Here is a 19520-nt window from a genome sequence, read left to right as displayed (position 1 = left end):
CTCTAGAATAAGATAGTCTGCATAAAACATTTTCAATGGTTCACTCAGCAGACCATAAACCTGTATAAAATCTTTTTTCGAAAACAAAGATGGGCCTACTTCATTCTACACATCCAACTATTTCAAACCATGTCTCCTGGAGCTCAATGTGGGGTTTATTTTGTGCTTACAAGTAGAGGTCCTTAATGTAACTTGTTTGAGGAAGCAAAATATGTAAAGAACAGTATAGTACACATTTATGATGTAGGTGCCTTATTTAGAGATTCAACGTAGTAGTCCCGAAAAGGAGATTAACCTACATTTTAGACCTCTTTAAAACAATGCTGGTTTGTAGAATTCTGAGTCAGGTTACCATGAATTGGTAACAAAAGTAAAAGAGAACTAATCTGGATTGTTTCCATCCTGTTTCATGCATACTTTAACATGTAGGGCTTTGATTTCCCGAAGTACATAAAAACATGCTGCCCCTGCCGAACCAAGCTAATAGGGTTAGTGGCACCACTGGGAAAATGCCTCACCTACTCAAGATCTAAACAGAGCCAATAGTGAGTGAAAGGTGACCAGTTACCATATTCAATGTGCAGTAGTGGCTGCTACTGATCAGGAGTGGTGGAGTGGGGGTGGGGTGGGTTTGGGGGGGGGCAGGGGGGGACGTAGGATGGAAACAAATAAAAATAAAAAATCAACACTTACCTGGGCCGAGCGGCTGCTGGCTCTTCTCAGTCCTCTTCTTCCTGCCACGCGGGCTGCAGGTAGGAGCAGGAAGCACCCGGGCTCTCAGGCTCTCGAATAGCCAATCACAATGCTGCAAATGCAGCTTTGTGATTGGTCTGAGAGCCGAACCACGTTGCTCAGACGGGGACTAAGAGGCTTTGCATGTTCCTCGCCAGGCTGTGTAAAGCAAGCCTGGTGGGGAAGATGCAAAGTGCGCAGGAGTGTGTGGCCGACAGGGCCGGCCAAGCTGTCCAGAGCGTTTAAGGAGTACAAACCACTCCTCTCCCCGCGCCCTGGCCAGCCCGCGAGCCACTAACTTTAATAGGAAAAATAAAATGATAATAATGTATAGTTATTAATTATTATATAGTCAGTGGGGTGACGCTCCTCCGCCTTAGCAGGGGAGCCGCCACTGGCAACGTGCTAAGAGCACTGTTGCGCTCCAGATACACTGTTAGAAACTTCAGAAGGACTGGAGATAAAACATACTTATTTTGTTGGATTCTACAGTCTACACAGCAGATGGATGTTTCTACAGAAAATAGGACAATGCCAGGCAAAGCTGAAAATGCCACAGCATCGTGAAATGCAAATTTTATAACAACCCAAGTACTACATGCCACACATCCTACGGATCCAGACTGAAAACACGGTAGGGCAATAATGGATTCTTCAATGGGAATTTAAAAGGTATTAATGTCTAGTCATGGAGCGGCAAGAGCGCTCAAGAGTGTCCCAATCTGTTATGTTTGTACAGGCAATGTATCCCATCTGGATGCAACGTAATACCCTTTCAATAAACACTGCACATTTGCAAATGTGTACAACCCGTACAAGTACGTTATGAGTGCTCCATAAGGGGGAATTTAAGGAAAATGATTGTCTTACCTCAACTGCCAAATTCAGCATCCTCCGTGTGCTCTCCAGAGACTAGGGAATAATTTAACAAAAAATCATATTATATATTGCATCCAAGAGTTTTAAGAAAAAACTGTAGGGCCGGGGGGTGCATTTTACATAGTCAATATGGCTTCATGTAACCAAGTATGCTTTTAAAAAACATTTCTACACCTCTTCCATCCCACAATATTTTTACTCTCATTCTGAGTAAACAACCTCATGCCTCATCACCCCACCTGCAACAACAGAGAAGTTTCTATGCGCAGTCTTGAGAGATTTTATCTAGAATACATTTTTCTGCTAAGAGTTGTAAGCATTAACCTCTTCCATTCATTATAAAATAATTCAACTTAAAATAAAAAAACAAATAAAACAAACCCAAGAAACATCTAAATGCCATGATCTTTTTACGTGTGTGATTCTACCTAATACTGTAAACAAAGAAGTGTTCCTAAGGTCATCAAAAGGGACTAGGTCTTCTACTGTAAGTAACTTAACTACTAGGTTGTGAACTCAACCTCCTTTCTATAGCTAAGCAATCCATCTATGAGCTAGTTCTAGTTATGAAGATGAAGCAGGTTCTGTATATGTGTTGCTATTCCATCATTGGACAAGACCTTTCTTTAGAATTCCATCTTATAACGACTGCAGGTGGAGATGCTGGAAAGCAATTAGTGGTATGTCTTTAACTAACCATACAGTTCCAACATTGCTTTGAGCTAAGTAAGCCTAGGTTATATAGCCTGTACTGTCGGAAAAATGTTCTATACATCAACTGGAGCCTGATTTTGGCTAAAGCAGGAATAATTTTAAAGGTAAAAACAAATGTCCTGATGCTAGTCCAGTTCATATCTGGAGTAGAAGTAAATGGTGGTTAGTGTGTGCTATTTCATTGCTCTTATATCCCAAGAGAGCTTTAGAAGTAATTTACTAAGTTCAGGTCATGAGAGCATTTGAGACGCTCCTGTGCTAACAATCTGTTTAAATATTTCATCAATGGGTTCCATATTTGAGTACTTCAATGCTTTATTAAATCTTGTGCTTAAAGTCATCTGAGCTGGGACTTTCCTAAGTGTCAGTATGCTTATACCTTTAATGATTTCAGAATTCTCAATTAATTTATTCAGACTTCGTTATTCTTTGTGGTTACAGAAAGGACTTCAAGTACGAGTTGTTGTCTTCTGGGAAATAGACTTCTACATGAAGAGAGAAGAGTAGAAATGATGGACACGGTCAAGCATTTCTGCCATTTGTGTTTGTATTTTATCCAGTGTCATTAATGTTTGCTCTCTATTTTATTTGAAATAAGTAGCTGGCATCTTCCCAGCCTTATGAAACTGCCAAGGTCTGGTTGCCTTATTATTGGTAAGCCAAGTATGGGTCATGGTTCTGATAATTTTATTAGATTCATATTTTAGGGTCCTTAGTCCACTCTGGCAGCCTTTTTTACAAGAACATTTTATGCTCCAAAGCAGCAATATTTTTCTTACTGTGTTCAACCTGAGTGTTTTTGTTTTGTTTCAGAGCATATAATATTATTTCTCTCCTTGCACTGGCTTCCAGAGCATCCCACAATATCTGTGATGAGGAGCATGAAGCAATATTTTCTTTGATTAAGTTAATGGAATTGAGCATTTGTTTTTTCATCTTCTTTATTATCCATCAGAGCACCATTAGTTTTTGATTGTCTCTTTCTAGTGTTTGTGTTGTTCAATTAATATGTGTGCATGATCTGAGATGACTACTGTTTTTTCTCTGGGATTTGCTGCGTTAGAGACATGTGGGCTATCCATCGGTAGCTAGGCTATCCTGTAAAGGTTATGATTTAATGAGGGTAGAAGGAATAGCCATCAAACTAGGATGGATACTTGTCAAATAGCTCTAAAGTTATCTTGGTGTATTATCTGAGTGCAAGATCTGTTATAGAAGCATTGTCAATCTAGAGTCCCTCTAAAGGAATGCTGAAATCACCCCCTCAGAAAACATTTGCTCGCTGAGGTAGATTTGAGACTTTTATTGTTAAGATTTTGGCCAAGGTTGTTATGTTAGTGGTTGGTGTTCAAACATAGATAAGGAAAAGTTTAAAATCGACTTTCTGGAGCCTCGTGATTAGCCATTTGCCTTACACCCCTTGAATCCGAGGTCAAGGTTATTCCCCTTTGGGCTGGCAGATTGTGAAGTCTTTAACCTATTGGTTTTTTATTTGTATTACCTCCCCAACATCAATTCTGGTTGCCATTGGTAGAAATATATCCCCCTTTGAGTTAATAACAAGATAGAATTTTCTTTCTTTTTCGTGGATAATTTACACCTTTGGTGTTGAGGGATAGAATTGCCAGATTAGGAATCTGTGGAAACGTGGTTATGCTGGTCAACCAGGGTTTGTAGGGATATCGGTCCCTTGTCCCTCTTACAACCAGCAAGTATGTACATAACGAGCACAGGCTGAGAAATAAACTGCTATGCAGGTTTTTACTGTAGTCAGCACACTGCTGAGAGTAGGGAATGAAAGCAAGTAAGAGCTCAATAGGGAATAAATCAGAAAAAGCAGCAACTTTAATGTAAGAAGTCCCTTTTCTACAGCATTTTGCTGTTAATCCTCCCTTTCTCCCAAGAAGTATGTGTCTGGCCAGTAGTGGCTGCGAGTGGCCACTTGAGGGTTAACCCAACGCATCCTATAAATTATACTGCGATAGTTAATGGTATCTAGTCTTTGATAATTATGTTACTTACACTAAACATCACTGGCGAGGTCTAGTGAGTGGTAGGGAGGAAATATAATAAATGTCTACCTTTCATGCGTGATTTGACTTATGAGTTTTCATGCAAACGGATTGACTTTTATTCTTCTGATCTTATGAACTAATTATCAACCAGTTAACTATTGTAATATATATATATATATATATCATAATACATGAGCTGCTGTTCGTTTGTAAACTGAGCTCATGTTTCTGATTCTAAATAAAATAAATCATCAAATTGAGTGTATTGAGTAATGAGCAACGTTGAGTGCACCAAATTCAGGTGAATGCCAGAATAGTGGATTATTGGAACTTACTGTATGAAACTACCATAGCGATTACTAATAAAGGTTGTTGGCTCCCAAACAAATTTAAGAGCGGTTTATATTCAGATGATGTATATTCAAAGTGAGCATCAGGTTTAAGTGTCCACATTTGATTTCAGTAGGTTCATCAAAAAGGATTGCACATCTGCACGCTTTTGGAACATAACCGATTTACCCATTGTGCATGATCTTGGAGGCTCACAAACGAGAAGGAGATAGTCGGAACTCCCAGTTTTTTTCTTCATTGCAAGAAATGCTTTGTAGCAGGATACAGTGTCCTTGTCCTAATCTTGAGGAATGATTATTTTTAATCCGCTCCATGTTTTATGCTTTCCTCATGTGGGTCAACGTCTGTTCACTATGTTGAAACAGTGGTTTGAAAATCATAGTTTAAGAAAATCTAGAACGTTTTACTTTGCAAAATAGTATCCTTTGGGATCTTTCTATTTTAAAGATACCGAGAGCCTTGTGAATCCAGTCCTACAAGAACAATGCAGAAGAGACAATGATATTGTCGCTCCTCTTCGGCAGACCAAAGACTCCTAGATTCACCCTTCAATTGCGATCCTCGAAGTCTGTATAGCCCAAACATTCCATGTACAGAACCGAAACAGATGGGAGTCAAACGTATATAGGTAGATAGGGACAAGCAAGGTATGGAATTGCAGATTCCAGGAACCTACCCGTTGGAGAGCAATTTAAATTAATTAAAAACTCCGTCCTACTCTCGATGGTTTACTTGAGCATATCCCTCCGTTTTTCCAAAACAGCGTCCGAAATCAAGTGGAACTAATCTCCACAGAAACTGGACATCCGGAAGCACTGAGAGGCTCGGATGGTTACGCCTGAATCGGCCATACAGCGGGTAGGTCCTTCTCCCAGATCCACCTGTATGATGATCACTGCGTGATGAGACTATAGACCCATAAACAGGCTCTATGGACCCTTAGTAAGACCGGTTTTCTATTTATGTTTTCATTAATATAGTTTACATCCGGAAGTATTCTGGGATTAACTCTACCAGCATCGCCTACAATCAGGTAAGCCCATCCGGTTTACAAAAATGAATCCCCTTATACAACCCCTCTAAATAAGTCATATTATGACATAATCAACTAGGAACTATTGTCATTTTTGCAGTGTGCATCTCTGGAGTGACAGCTTGGAATTTTTTCCCTTCGTGGAGGCTGGGCTCACACACAATCAAGGTACTTGACAATGTTCAAATAGCAATACACCAGTTACCTTGAGACAGTGCATATAGGGTATACTGATGGTGTCTAAATTAATTCTAGGTATCACCCACCGTGTCCACGTAAGAAACAACGACTCCTTTTACATGGACTAAATATAACTTCAAGGTAAATAGATGCCTCTGCCATATTAATTATTATAGGTGAAACTAAGTACCTAGGGATTGGGATATACTCTAGATCCTATTCCATTTTTGTCTCTACAGGACTCCTGTTTGAGACATTGGTGAATTCGGATCACCTAACCAACGCCTTCTCTACCACAAAGGGTAAGAGAAACTGCCACACCCCGGTGGGGATAGGCTGCATCTTTACACCACGGATAATAATTCCGAATTTTCCCCGTTTTGTTTTCAGGGTTATTCAATACTCCCTGGTTGCCTCGTTGTTTGCTCTCTGTCCTGATGAAGACTCGCAATCCCCAGGTCTAAATCACCGTTCGGGAATAAGTCGAGTCGAAACGTCGACATTTTCCACACATACACCTTAGACCAGTATCTCCCCAACTTTGTAGGCAGTGCAAGACTGTGGATATTGTTACGAGAACCCTACAATGTTGTTGTCCGCAATTCAAATGAACTGATGTTTGTTGGCTAGGTGTTCAATACTGTTATTTTGTGAAGATTCATATTCAGTATTGATTGTTTAAATTATAAACTTATTTCTCTTATCTACCACTGTGCAATTTTCCTTTTCACTTCACTCGCTCACCCCCTTGAAATCACACTTTCTCTTTGCACTCTCCTATCTTGGGGCAACCTATATGTTTTTATTGACAAAATTATGCAAAAATCTGAATATAAAAAAAAAATTAAATAAGAATATATTTTTCCAAAAGTACCGTGGTGTAAAGTTTTGTCTCAAAGATTCAGTCTTTGTGTTGCAGATAGCAGACTAATCAAAGGTGCTTTTTCTTGAATAATTTATCAATTTCTGATTTGATCAATGTACCAAAATCTATAGGTCTAGGACCATTGTTTGTTTATATCACTAGATACCCAGGTCCATACCTTCAGGGTCACCCCATTCTTGTAACAGTGTCTGATGTTGGCATCTGTGTCAATACTCTGGTAGAGTCCGTTGTGATGTTGAGAGCTGTGTCGAAAGTGGTGCTGAAGGAGGAATTACAGGTTGCGCAGAGGCTGGTGCTGACAGTGCTAACACTGGAAAGGGGGTGCCAGGTCGAAGGGCACAGTGTGCATTGAGGAAGGCTGCACTGATGGTTACTGAACTGAGGAAATCCTCAGATCCATGGGGCCCGGAGGTGCTCCAAGGGATCAGGCTCATCACCAAAAATCTCCTCCATGGCCACCCTTAGTTGGTGTAGCTGCAGTGGCGTCATATACGTTCGGAAAGTAGCCGAGGCAGGACTAGCAATAGAATCGGCTATGCTTGGGGGAATTACTCCACAGCCCAGAGGTGCGTGGAGCCTCACATGACTGAGTGGCGGGGCGAATGACACACATGCTTTCATTTTTTGTGTGGCTTCTTGGATATTCAGGAGCTCACTGACAAATGGCAACCAATCGGTGGGAGTGGCCACGTAAGCGCATCCATGCCCTCTACTTCCAATGGGCCCCCTACTTCGAGTATATAAAAAAAAAATGTATATATGTGTATATATATATATATATATATATATATATATATATATATATATATATCTCTCGATAGAGTTGGGTGATGGTGAGCTAGACTTTGTGTCCTAGGATCGCCGTATTATTCATCTTGGTGCAACATGAACATGACGCTGAGTTGTGTTTGGAGTCAAGGCACCAGAGGCAGACATCTGTTGGTTACAATCACCATAAGGATTAAAACCTGTAGTCGTAGGGGGTGGCATTGTCTGCATACTAGAAAAGAAATAGGGAGAAAATCTCTGGCATATGACAGGATTCGCGCTCCAGATACGAGTCAGTAAGCGCTGAAAGAACGGAACTGATGTCAGCACGCAGAGGTATTGATAATATAGGGGCCTGCCGTCATGACCTGGGCAGGATGGACTGATGCGGAGCCACATGATGCCACCTGTCAATGAATCAGGGAATTGCTAGGAAAGTTAACAGATCCAGTCTAACGCCTGGGGAAATTCATTAGGGAGGAACCTGTGGTGAGAAATTTCCTTTAGAACAAACAATATCCTGAACAATAATCTTCCAAAAGAACCATTCTTCTTTTTTAGCATTAGAGAACACTGCCAAAGCTAATGATACATAGACGTTATTTCTGAGAATATTGGCATATTGGTTGTGGCACCCAACATACACATTGCACTGAAGTGTCTGTCAGACAAAGAAGCTTCTGGTAGCCACTTGCAACAAAAGGATGCAAAATCAGGGAGATAGATCACACTTTCAGGGATGCTGAACTTCCCCTTCTTTCTGGAAAGGTGGCCCTACATGAACTTTTACCACTTGCTTACCCCAATCAGGTGCTTATAGACTGGCTAACTCCATGGCTGCTAAGGCAATTTCCCTCCTGTGCTGGGAATTGCTATTTTAGTTGTTTTATGACGAGCTGGGCTCGTCATCAGTGTACGAGGAGGCTACACCATGGCGAGCCCAGCTCGTCATGAGCGTGGAAGGGGTTAATGCCCAGACACTAAATTTGAAAAATTGGGGTACTTCGAAAAACCCAAACATAACTCAACCAATACACTGCCAATCAATCAAATCCATATATCTTTACTTGGCTAATTAAAAACATACATTTAAAAACCTTACAAAATTAACAAAATGCAATAAAATTAGATCAGACACTTAAAACAATTTCATTATTCAAGAAGAAATAAAAACAAATGATTTTTCTTTAATTAATTGCACCATTAAGATATCTGAACAGGCCTATACATGTAAGCCAATCTGGCAGTATTTTCAAAGATAAAAAAGGCTTGCCTTGATTGTGCCAAATTCAAAGATTTAAGTACTGGACTCCATTAGCAAACCATTATAAAGTGTATAGTGGACGGAACTGCGATTTGTTCACAATGTCAAGAAGGCAGCGGGTCAGGAAAAGCCTAGCTCTTACAAAAACTTAAAAGAAGATGCACAATGTTGAGCCTAAAACAAGTCAGTAAAAATGCATGCTGGGCATTGTATGGACTGTTCCCATGAGGCACAGGTTCAGACTGATTTGCATATGGCCATGTCTGAACTGGGGTGGCGGAGTGAGCTAAAGAATGGTGATGGATTAAACCGAGATAAGTTGACTGGGGTGAGTGTTTGATTTGCTCAAACGCTCCTTCCATCATCCCCTTTTGTATCGCTTTGTTCGACCTAAGTTGGCAGGGTATGCTCAGACGTGAGTCCCTTGCTCACTTTGCCACTAGATTCAAGCTAGCCTGGCTGATGACGGCTGAAATGCCAGAAACCCGGTCCCAGGATGCTGGTTTCTGATCCAGGGAAGACATGGCTTTGGCAGTTCGGGCTGGACTGTTCCCATGAGGCACAGGTCAGACTGATTTGCACATGACTATGTCTGAACTGGGGTGGCAGAGTGAGCTAAAGAATGGTAATGGATTAAACCCAGATCAGTTGACAGGGGGTGAGTGTTTGATTTGCTCAAACGCTCCGTCAATCATGCCCTTTTGTAGGGCATTGTACATTAAGCAGAGATATGGCTCAATGGTGGATGCAATCTTCAAGTGCATGATAAATCTTGCTTGTGGTTTTGGAAGTTCTTTGTCCTCCCTCATAACATGTTGGATAGTGAAAAATTCAGATTTACCCCTAGATTTACACTTTACTATTAATATTACATAAAAAAATAAATCAGCCTGCCAAGTTCAAGATACAAAGATTTCATTATTTAATCTATGGGATACTATGAGCATCATATTCTGACACGCAATCAGAGCTTATTGTTCTAATTAAATGGATCTCATACATGGCCCAAACTTGGCCCAAATGGAGATCCAAAGGAGTAAAGTTTAATAACATTTTCCAACTATGGATGACTAAGTTCTGCATCGAGCAGAAATCTACAGAACCTGTTCACTTCAGGTTGTAGATATGTAGCATAAACATGGACCCAACTCCCCTAACAGCCAGACATTCACAACTGTAAATATGAAGCATACATTTAAATGATTTGGATCCCAATTTTAGTGCAAAGTTGAATACATCTCCAATAGATCTGGAAAATGATTGCCTTGTGATGTATAGTCAATGATTCCATTGAAGCCTGTTAATTATGTTTTGCATAATCTTAAATGGCCTAGACTTTGCAGACTTAGAACCGATCACCATTATCAAAGTTTTCGGGAAAATTGGTGATCTTGTCGGTCCATAAATGATACAAAGGAGTCCAACACTTTGATCCATTAGCTGATTGAGCCACGAGTACATCATCATCATCATCAGAGCACAATAATGCTGGAATAAAGCAGGTGCCTATTGGTGACATATCCTAACCAGGGGTCACCATGGTTTCTGACTTTTCAAAATATGTTTAGTAGTTGGTACGTTCCTAGTTTTACTTATCCATGACAAATAAGAGTCTGATTTTTCTTTACCAAGTACCAACAAAACACAAGCACAGAGCAGCACTACTGTAAGGATCCACACAGGGCAGACTTACCTCATCTGTGACCTGGTTGGCCCGCAAATGGATTTCCTCTGCGGTCATGTCACCCATGATGAGTTAAGATGTTCTAAACGTTTTCACAAAGAAATCAGGTAACACTCGTTCTCTCTGTAAATAAAAAACAAAAATACTATTCAATTGTCTATATAATTTAGAACCTGTTTTCCAAATCAATCTGATGCACAAAAAGACATGTCCATTGGTCCCACTGAAAGCGAACAAACTACAACATGGCGGACAATGCTTCTCATCGGTTATTGAGTAGTGATGGTCTGAGTTCATATCGACAGCAGTGTATGGACTTAAAACATGAGAATTATCTGAGAGTGCTGTAAAGTCAAAGCGCTCCATGTAACCGGATGTGCTCAAAATTGCCAAAAATCGTCTAGGGAAGAAGGGAAGTGTGGCCCCTCTCTTTATGAAGAAAAAAAAGGGCAGGCCTCGGGCCAAAATCGTCCCAAAGAAGGGGTGGGGGAGACCTCCCCTCAAAAACAATAGTTAGTCCCCAGCAAGTCGACGGAGGTCCCTCCCTTATTGACCACCTCTCTGAAAACGCGCCTCCTGGCGCAATTCTAGTTGGGGGATTAAGTCCCTTTAGGGTCCTTGGAGGCCCAACTACCCCTACTGTTACTTCCAGTATCTAGTAGGTCCCACACAGTGGGATTGCGGAGAGGTCAGCAGAAGCCATGCCTCCTTTCTTCAGTACTGGCGCACTACTGGTTGGGGGATGAAGTCCCCTAGAATGCTGAGGGTCATGGGGCCAAGAAGCCTTACTGTTACCTTCAGTAAGTCCAAAAACAGCAGGATTCTTGAGAACTGGTCAGAGGCCCTCCCCTTTCTCCACTACTCTACAAATGTGACTACTAGTTAAAAAAACATAGAATTCACTTAAGAACCAGAGGTTATAAGGACGTTATAGTTAGGAAATAAAATTAAACAAGCATCTGCAATGCAATAGGTCTCACATTTACGCAAGTTTGAGCTATTGACATTGTAAACGACAATGCCTTTGAATTTATGTTGTGGTTTTTAAAAAATAAATCAAAAAGGCATTGTCATTTACAATGCTAATAGCTTAAACACTCGCAAATGTGAGACCTACTCTATTTCAAATGCTTGAAGGCATCGCTGTCTCGCTGTCTCGCATGGCCACAGAATAACTCACAGTTTGCTATGAGTTAAATAAACAAGCCAGTGGTTACAACTGCGCACAAGAGATCCTCCTGCAGTAAGAGAAACTCGTTAAATAAAATAGTGCTTACAGACTAAAGAAGACATACCGTGTAACAACTGAAGTAAAAGGGCCAGTCCTCATAGGAGGTTACAAATGAAGACAAGGCGGTACTAACGAGAGACTCCTTAATAACGAATCAAAAGCCAGCATTTAAGAAGGAGAATGACACAAGCCAATGACAAATATGCGGGGAGAGTGGGCGGGGTTCCAAGTACATACTCCAATACATTATGGCTCACAGAGTAGCGCTTGTGCTGCCCAGGCTCGACCGAAACAACTTTAAAAATTCACTGGGAAAAAACAAAGGTTACAGGAGCGTTAGTTAGGCTGACATTACACTCCTACAAAACCAGAGAAATTCAGCAGTTATAGTTAGCTGAGCTAACTATAACTTACTCCCTCGCAATGCACTGCTTATGACCTTACATATTACATCACTCATGGCATGGTCCGTGACATCACTGACGGCATCTCAAATGACATCACTGATGACACCCCCAGACCCACTCACACACCCACTTACAACCGAATATATATCATACACCCACTCCCACATAACCACTCACATACTTTTTCACAGACTCGCACAAACGCTCACATACCAACTCACAAATTCATAGACCCACTTACACATCAACTCAACCATACAGCCACTAAAGCAACTAGTAACTCACATATACAGCCACCCATGCACCTACTCTGACCAACACAGCAGCTCACACGTCGTCATACAGACATACAAACTTATACACCAGCTCATACACTCATAGTCACTCACACTCTAAATGACTCACCCATATAGCTACTCAGACACCTACTCCCTCATCCAGTCGCTACCACACCACTCACTCACTGATACTCACACAGTCATTCACTTACTCATACATATACTAACACAAGTATTAACTCACCCATACAGTGACTGACCTAAGCACATACTTGCCCATACAACCACTCTCACACTCACTTACTCACCCATACAGCCACTCACACACCCACTTACTTACCCAAACACCCCCTTGCACACCCATTCACACACTCATTTATCGGCTCAGTCACCCATACAGCCACTCATGCACCATCTCATTTACCATTTACAGCGGACAAACCCTCTCACTCATTCACCCTAACAGCCAGTTACACACCCACTCACCCACCCATAGAGATAGCCACATAGCCACTCATTACTAATACACCCAATGTCTCACCCGCTCATTCACCCATACAAAAACGTACACGCCCACTCACTCATGTATACAGTCTGTCACATACCCACTCATTCTTCTATACACCACTTAAACACCCACTTAGTCACCTATAAAGACAGTCCTACAGCCACTTACCTTAGTATATGTTTGACACCCAGTTTATTTTAGAAAATAGTTTCAATTACTGGATGATGTAATCAGTGATGTTTTTTGAGGTATCATCAGTGATGTCACTGATCATGTCAGGAGTGATGCAATATGCGAGGTCATATGCAGTGCGTTACCTGAGCATAAGTTACAATTAGCTTAGCTAGCCAACTGCTTAATTTCTCTGGTTTTGTATGAGATAAATATCAGCATAACTATAACGTCCATGTAAACTTTGTTTTTTTCAGTGATATATATTTTCACTGAAAAAAAAAACAAAGGTTAAAGTAACGCTAAAGTGAAATGTTCAGTTTTAAACTCTAAAACCACGGAAATCTACCAATTATAGTTATCTTGAGAAACTATAACTCAAGTCCCAAGTTAACTGTTGGAGAGTGGGTTATTAGTAGTGGCAAATATATGTCTAACACTGGCAAGAAGGCCACAAACATAGTTTGGGGCTCAGATAGGCCTCAGAAAATTATTCTCATGCTCATACTTGGTAGCTTGGCGGTGAGAAGGCAGGCTTAAATTCAGAGACCGGTATATAAAGTATTTAAAAATACCAATTCAGTAAATAATTGAGACATAACACACAACAGAAATCCAACACCAATTTATAACAAGCATTGGAAATGCAATAGGTCTCGCAGTAGTAAAGTTTGAGCTATAGGTGTTATTTATTTTTTTGTTTTTTATTTATGTGTTGTTTTTTCTAAATGGCTAAATTAATAGCTTTCTTCTTTACAAAGCCAATAGTTATAATTTTTGTAAATGTGACACCTCTAGCATTTGTAAAGCAACATGTTTTGTATTAACGGGACTTATATGTATTGATATTTAAAAAATCAATGGCTTTAAAAAACAATTAATAATTAATACGTAAATAAAATGGATTTTATTTTATATTGCCAATAGCTTAAAGTTTATTAAATATATTTAGTGAAGATGCTGTGGTTGCGCTGAGTGAGGGTGAGTGAGGGTGAGAGTGAGGGTGAGGGTGAGTGAGGGTGAGGGTGAGTGAGGGTGAGTGAGGGTAAGGGGTTGAGGGTGAGTGAGGGTAAGGGGTTGAGGGTCAGTGAGGGTGAGTGAGGGCGAGTGAGGGCGAGTGAGGGCGAGTGAGGGTGAGTGAGGGGGAGGGGTTGAGGGGGAGGGGTTGAGGGTGAGGGGTTGAGGGTGAGTGAGGGTGAGGGGTTGAGGGTGAGTGAGGGTGAGGGGTTGAGGGTGAGTGAGGGTGAGGGAGGGTGAGTGAGGGTGGGTGAGGGTGAGTGAGGGTGGGTGAGGGGTTGAGGGTGAGTGAGGGTGAGGGGTTGAGGGTGAGTGAGGGTGAGGGAGTGAGGGTGAGTGAGGGTGAGTGAGGGTGAGTGAGGGTGAGTGAGGGTGAGTGAGGGTGAGTGAGGGTGAGTGAGGGTGAGGGGTTGAGGGTGAGTGAGGGTGAGGGGTTGAGGGTGAGTGAGGGTGAGGGTGGGTGAGGGTGGGTGAGGGGGAGGGGTTGAGGGTGAGTGAGGGTGAGGGATTGAGGGTGAGTGAGGGTGAGGGATTGAGGGTGAGTGAGGGTGAGGGATTGAGGGTGAGGGCTTGAGGGTGAGTGAGGGTGAGGGTGAGTGAGGGTGAGGGTGAGTGAGGGTGAGGGTGAGTGAGGGTGAGGGGTTGAGGGTGAGGGGTTGAGGGTGAGTGAGGGTGAGGGTGAGTGAGGATGAGGTGTTGAGGGTGGGTGAGGGTGAGGGTGAGTGAGGGTGAGGGTGAGTGAGGGTGAGGGTGAGTGAGGGTGAGGGTGAGGGGTTGAGGGTGAGTGAGGGTGAGGGGTTGAGGGTGAGTGAGGGTGAGGGTGAGTGAGGGTGAGGGTGAGTGAGGGTGAGGGGTTGAGGGTGAGTGAGGGTGAGGGGTTGAGGGTGGGTGAGGGTGAGTGAGGGTGAGGGGTTGAGGGTGAGTGAGGATGAGTGAGAGTGAGGGGTTGAGGGTGAGGGGTTGAGGGTGAGTGAGGGTGAGGGGTTGAGGGTGAGTGAGGGTGAGGGGTTGAGGGTGAGTGAGGGTGAGGGGTTGAGGGTGGGTGAGGGTGAGGGTGAGTGAGGGTGAGGGTGAGTGAGGGTGAGGGGTTGAGGGTGAGTGAGGGTGAGTGAGGGTGAGGGTGAGTGAGGGTGAGGGTGAGAGGGTTTGAGGGTGAGGGGTTGAGGGTGAGTGAGGGTGAGGGGTTGAAGGTGAGTGAGGGTGAGGGCATTCACATGTACTGCGCGTGGGTGTCCTTCCTTTCCTGGAAATGCTAACTTTACTGTCTTAAAAGAAAGTGAAAGCAAAGCAGACTAAAGATCGAACAGAGATCGTCGGGGACTTTCCACTTCGACGCAAGTGTGGCTTTGTTCAGCTGTAAGGCAGAGGGTGTTTGTGGAGTGTGGGCGGGGCTACCTGTATTTGATGGGTGACATCACCTTTCGTAGGAGTTTGGAGCTTAACATTGGCCACAGGCTAAGCCAATAGGCCCTAAAGCCCTAGTCTTCAAACTTTTTAAGCCCCCGCGTCAATACATTTCATTAGGGCTCCCAGGCGAGCGTGGGAAAGGAGAGGAGGGGAGAGCAGCAGAAGAAGCCGAATGAGAGAGATCGAATGAGGAGAGAGGCGGGGCAGGAGCCCGCTTGTTAATAAATAATCCCCGGAGGTGGTGATATTTCCCGGGATTGTGACAGAACATTTCTCGCTGCACCAACACAAACAGAGGCAGCGAGAGACATGTCACCGGGGGAGGGGGCGGGTGTCTGCGCGCTGCTCCGGGGACAGCAGGGGAGGGGCGTGTGTGCGGTGCTGCTGGGGAAGGCATGCGGGGCTGCTGAGCAGGGACAAAGGAAGAACAAAAACGGAGGTTGGATGGGCAAAGGAAGAAAGAGGCGACACACGAACTGGAATAAATAAAACTAAAAAGGAGAAAATTGGGGATATAAAATAGAAAGGGGTGAAAGAGGGGGAGGCAGGAAAGTAAACGGAGAGCGGTGAGACAAAACGAAGACGACTTTCAGGAGGCGAGCGTGGGAAAGGAGAGGAGGGGAGAGCACGGCGGGCAGGGGAGGGGCGGAGAGGGGCGAGGTGCGACACGGCAGGCAGGGGAGGAGAGTAGGAGGAGGAGGGGGGGAGGAGAGTAGGGGAGGCACAGAAAGGTCTTCTGCTCGATGTTAATGATAGCCAAATGGCATATATATAACCCAGACGGGGCTTATTTACAAAGCCAGCGGGGATCTTCAAAGGGTGGCACAGCTCTTGCCCCGGTGGAGCAACAATGGGCAATGCAGCCGTCCAGGACTGTGTAGCTATGGAGAGCACAATATTATACCATTAGTTGCCCGAGGCTATGACATGTTAGCTACAACTGTAGGGTGTTTGTAACACGAGCTCCAGACATTTGTTTCCACGCTCTAGGCATTGACAGTTATAGCCGCTCAGCAAAGCTTCGTGGTGCCTTTGTCTGGTGGAGCGCGGAGCGTAGATGATTTAAAAGGCAGCTGAGACATGCAGGATGAAAGAGGAGTGTCACTGTAGAATGCTGGAGATGAGAGAGACTGCCAGCCTAAGATCCAGGAGGCGAGAAAGACCGTCAGTGTGGAGTGCAGGATTCGAGAGAGACTGTCAGTGTGGAGTATAGGAATGAGAGAGAGCGTCAGTGTGGCGTGCAGTATTCGAGAGAGACTGTCAGTGTGGAGTATAGGAATGAGAGAGCGTCAGTGTGGCGTGCAGTATTCGAGAGAGACTGTCAGTGTGGAGTATAGGAATGAGAGAGCGTCAGTGTGGCGTGCAGGATTCGAGAGAGACCGTCAGTGTGGCGTGCAGGATGAGAGAGAGACTGGTGAGTATGGAGTGCAGGAGGCGAGAGAGACCGTCGGTGTGGCGTGAAGGGGACGTAAGATATTGTAATTGCTGGGTGTACGAGGCGTGGGAGACTGTCATGTAGGGTGCAGCAAATGAGAGAGATTGTCAGTGTGGCGTGCAGGATACGAGAGAGACTGTCAGTGTGGGATGCAGGAGATAGAGACACTGGAAACGAGAGACTGTCAATGAGGCGGGAGAAATGGTCATTGTGGGAAGCCGGAGTTGAAATAGACTCAGCGTGGGACGCCTGGGATAGGAGAGACTGTCGCTGTGGGATGCAGAAGATGAGAGGCAGTGTGAGTGCAGGTGTGTGGGTAGGAAAGGACGGCGTGTACGTCATGAGTGCGGGCACAGTTTCTGTGGGGTGAAAGGGAGAGGAGGGCTGCTGGTCTGGGAGGGTGGTCTGTTGGAAGAGGGGGTCGCCGTGGGAGGCACTGATGACGCAGTACTGAGGGAGAGAGTCCGTATTTGCACCGAGTGGTCGTCGGAGGTGTGAGGGCACAGGCCGCGGTGCCCGTGACATTGTGAGTGAGGATACGAAGCCGGATTTGACGGACGGGATTGTGACAGAACATTTCTCGCTGCACCAACACAAACAGAGGCAGCGAGAGACATGTCACCGGGGGAGGGGGCGGGTGTCTGCGTGCTGCTCCGGGGACAGCGGGGGAGGGGCGTGTGTGCGGTGCTGCTGGGGAAGGCATGCGGGGCTGCTGAGCAGGGACAAAGGAAGAACAAAAACGGAGGTTGGATGGGCAAAGGAAGAAAGAGGCGACACACGAACTGGAATAAATAAAACTAAAAAGGAGAAAATTGGGGATATAAAATAGAAAGGGGTGAAAGAGGGGGAGGCAGGAAAGTAAACGGAGAGCGGTGAGATAAACGAAGACGACTTTCAGGAGGCGAGCGTGGGAAAGGAGAGGAGGGGAGAGCACGGCGGGCAGGGGAGGGGGCGGAGAGGTGCGACACGGCAGGCAGGCAGGGGAGGAGAGTAGGAGGAGGAGGGGGGAGGAGAGTAGGGGAGGCACGGCCTAGCGGCCGTGCAATCAAGAAGTGAGGGGGCGGAGCTGGGGGAGGCTGTGAGAGAGAGAGTAGGCAAGGCAGGCGGCTGGGGGCATGTGCACGCGCATTTAAGCTAAATGCGCATGCGCATTGAGCTTAAATTTCTCGTGCACTGCAAGGAATCGCCACGATTCCTTGCAAGTTGGATAAAGAGTGGATAAGCCCCCATAGACTCGCAAGCTCGATGCGCATCGACAGGCGAGACCTAAAATAGGAAATATGTGCATCTTTAAAATGACATCAAAATAAAACAGATCGAATGGAGGGAACAGGACATGTGAGTTTTCAAAGATGTAGCACTATACAGCACATATAAACCTAGAGCACCTAATGGGACATCTGGTCATGCTAGACAGGGACAAAGTCAAAGTTTCAGGCCGACCGTGATGGAGCCCTGTGCGGGTTTTACTCACGGTACACCTCAATCAAAATTTTTACCTTCTGACTTAGAAACTTTCCTGGAGCTTTATCTGCCGGGGTCCCTCGATGCTCTCCACCAGTCCGGGTTCAGTGTGGGTTTCCCAGCTTGCCTTTCGACAAGCTCCTGGTCAAACTATGGAAGTCAGACTTCCGTAGCTTTCCAGTGGGTCGAACCAGGAATCCAGACCGGCTTGAGGTTGAAGGTGGGTAGCTTGACTCTCGGGGTTGGAGCCAGTCAAGTCTTTTACCTTCAGACTTAGAAACTTTTACGGAGCTTATTCTCCTGGGGTCCGTAGATACTCTTCACAAGGATGTGTTAAGTGAGGGTTCGCTGGCTCGGCTTTCGATGAGCTCCAGGTCAAACTCAGGAAGTCGGCGTCTGGAATTTTTCAGGGGGAGGAACCTGGAGGGCAGGATGGCTCGTAATTGACGGTCGCCAGCTTGGCTGCCCTGGTCGAGTCGGTCCACTCATGGAGATTTTTTCAAAGTTGCTCCACGCTTCTGTAACTTCTCTCTGAAAGTGTCCAAAACACAATCCAAGGGTCTGTAATATCCAAGATGGTCCTTGAAAGTTTTGGGACTTCAGTTCCCACAATCCACTTCGACAAAACCCTTACAAATCCACTGGGCACAATCCTGGGGATTCTTGGTGGTGATAGTCCAGGTGAACTACGTTAACTTTTAGCTTGCAGTGAGTCCACTCTTTATTCCGCTTGAAGCCAGTTAAGTCCACATGGCTGTAGGTCCGTATTGTGCAGCAGGTGCAGTCAGAGTGCAAGGCCTGGTTGGTGCAAATCAAACACCCAGCATGGACCCTTCTTCTCTTTTTTAAAGCAGCAGATCTGAGAGGCTCTGCCCCTATTAGATACTTATTCACTGTTTTCTGGGGTGAAGCAGGAGGACACTCCTGTCCAATGAGATGGAGGGCAACATCCTAGAACACGATCAATTCCTCTGAAGGTTAGGACAATGGTCTCACAGAAAATTCTATTCTTCCACAATGAAATATTGATGACTTCTCAGCAGAGAAGCAAGAGCTAGCTAAACCAACCTCCAGGGTGGCTCATTTCCATAGCTAG

General features: G+C 44.5%; 1 protein-coding gene across 2 annotated transcripts in view; it reads right to left on the bottom strand.

Moving 5' to 3' along the window:
• The window catches only part of SNAP23 (synaptosome associated protein 23), a 230146-nt gene that overhangs the window by 98766 nt on the left and 111860 nt on the right, over positions 1-19520 (bottom strand). For both annotated transcript variants that reach the window (XM_086937239.1, XM_086937238.1), the window contains exons 2-3: positions 10516-10629; positions 1603-1644 (exon numbers count right to left, since the gene is read on the bottom strand). In XM_086937239.1, coding sequence (XP_086793365.1) covers positions 1603-1644; positions 10516-10572 — 99 coding nt within the window. In that variant the 5' untranslated portion in view covers positions 10573-10629. The remainder of the gene's footprint in view (positions 1-1602; positions 1645-10515; positions 10630-19520) is intronic.

This window comes from Lissotriton vulgaris, chromosome 9, assembly GCF_964263255.1.
Source record: "Lissotriton vulgaris chromosome 9, aLisVul1.2, whole genome shotgun sequence".
Taxonomy (NCBI): Eukaryota; Metazoa; Chordata; class Amphibia; order Caudata; family Salamandridae; genus Lissotriton; species Lissotriton vulgaris.
This window is presented reverse-complemented; position numbering and strand designations above follow the sequence as displayed.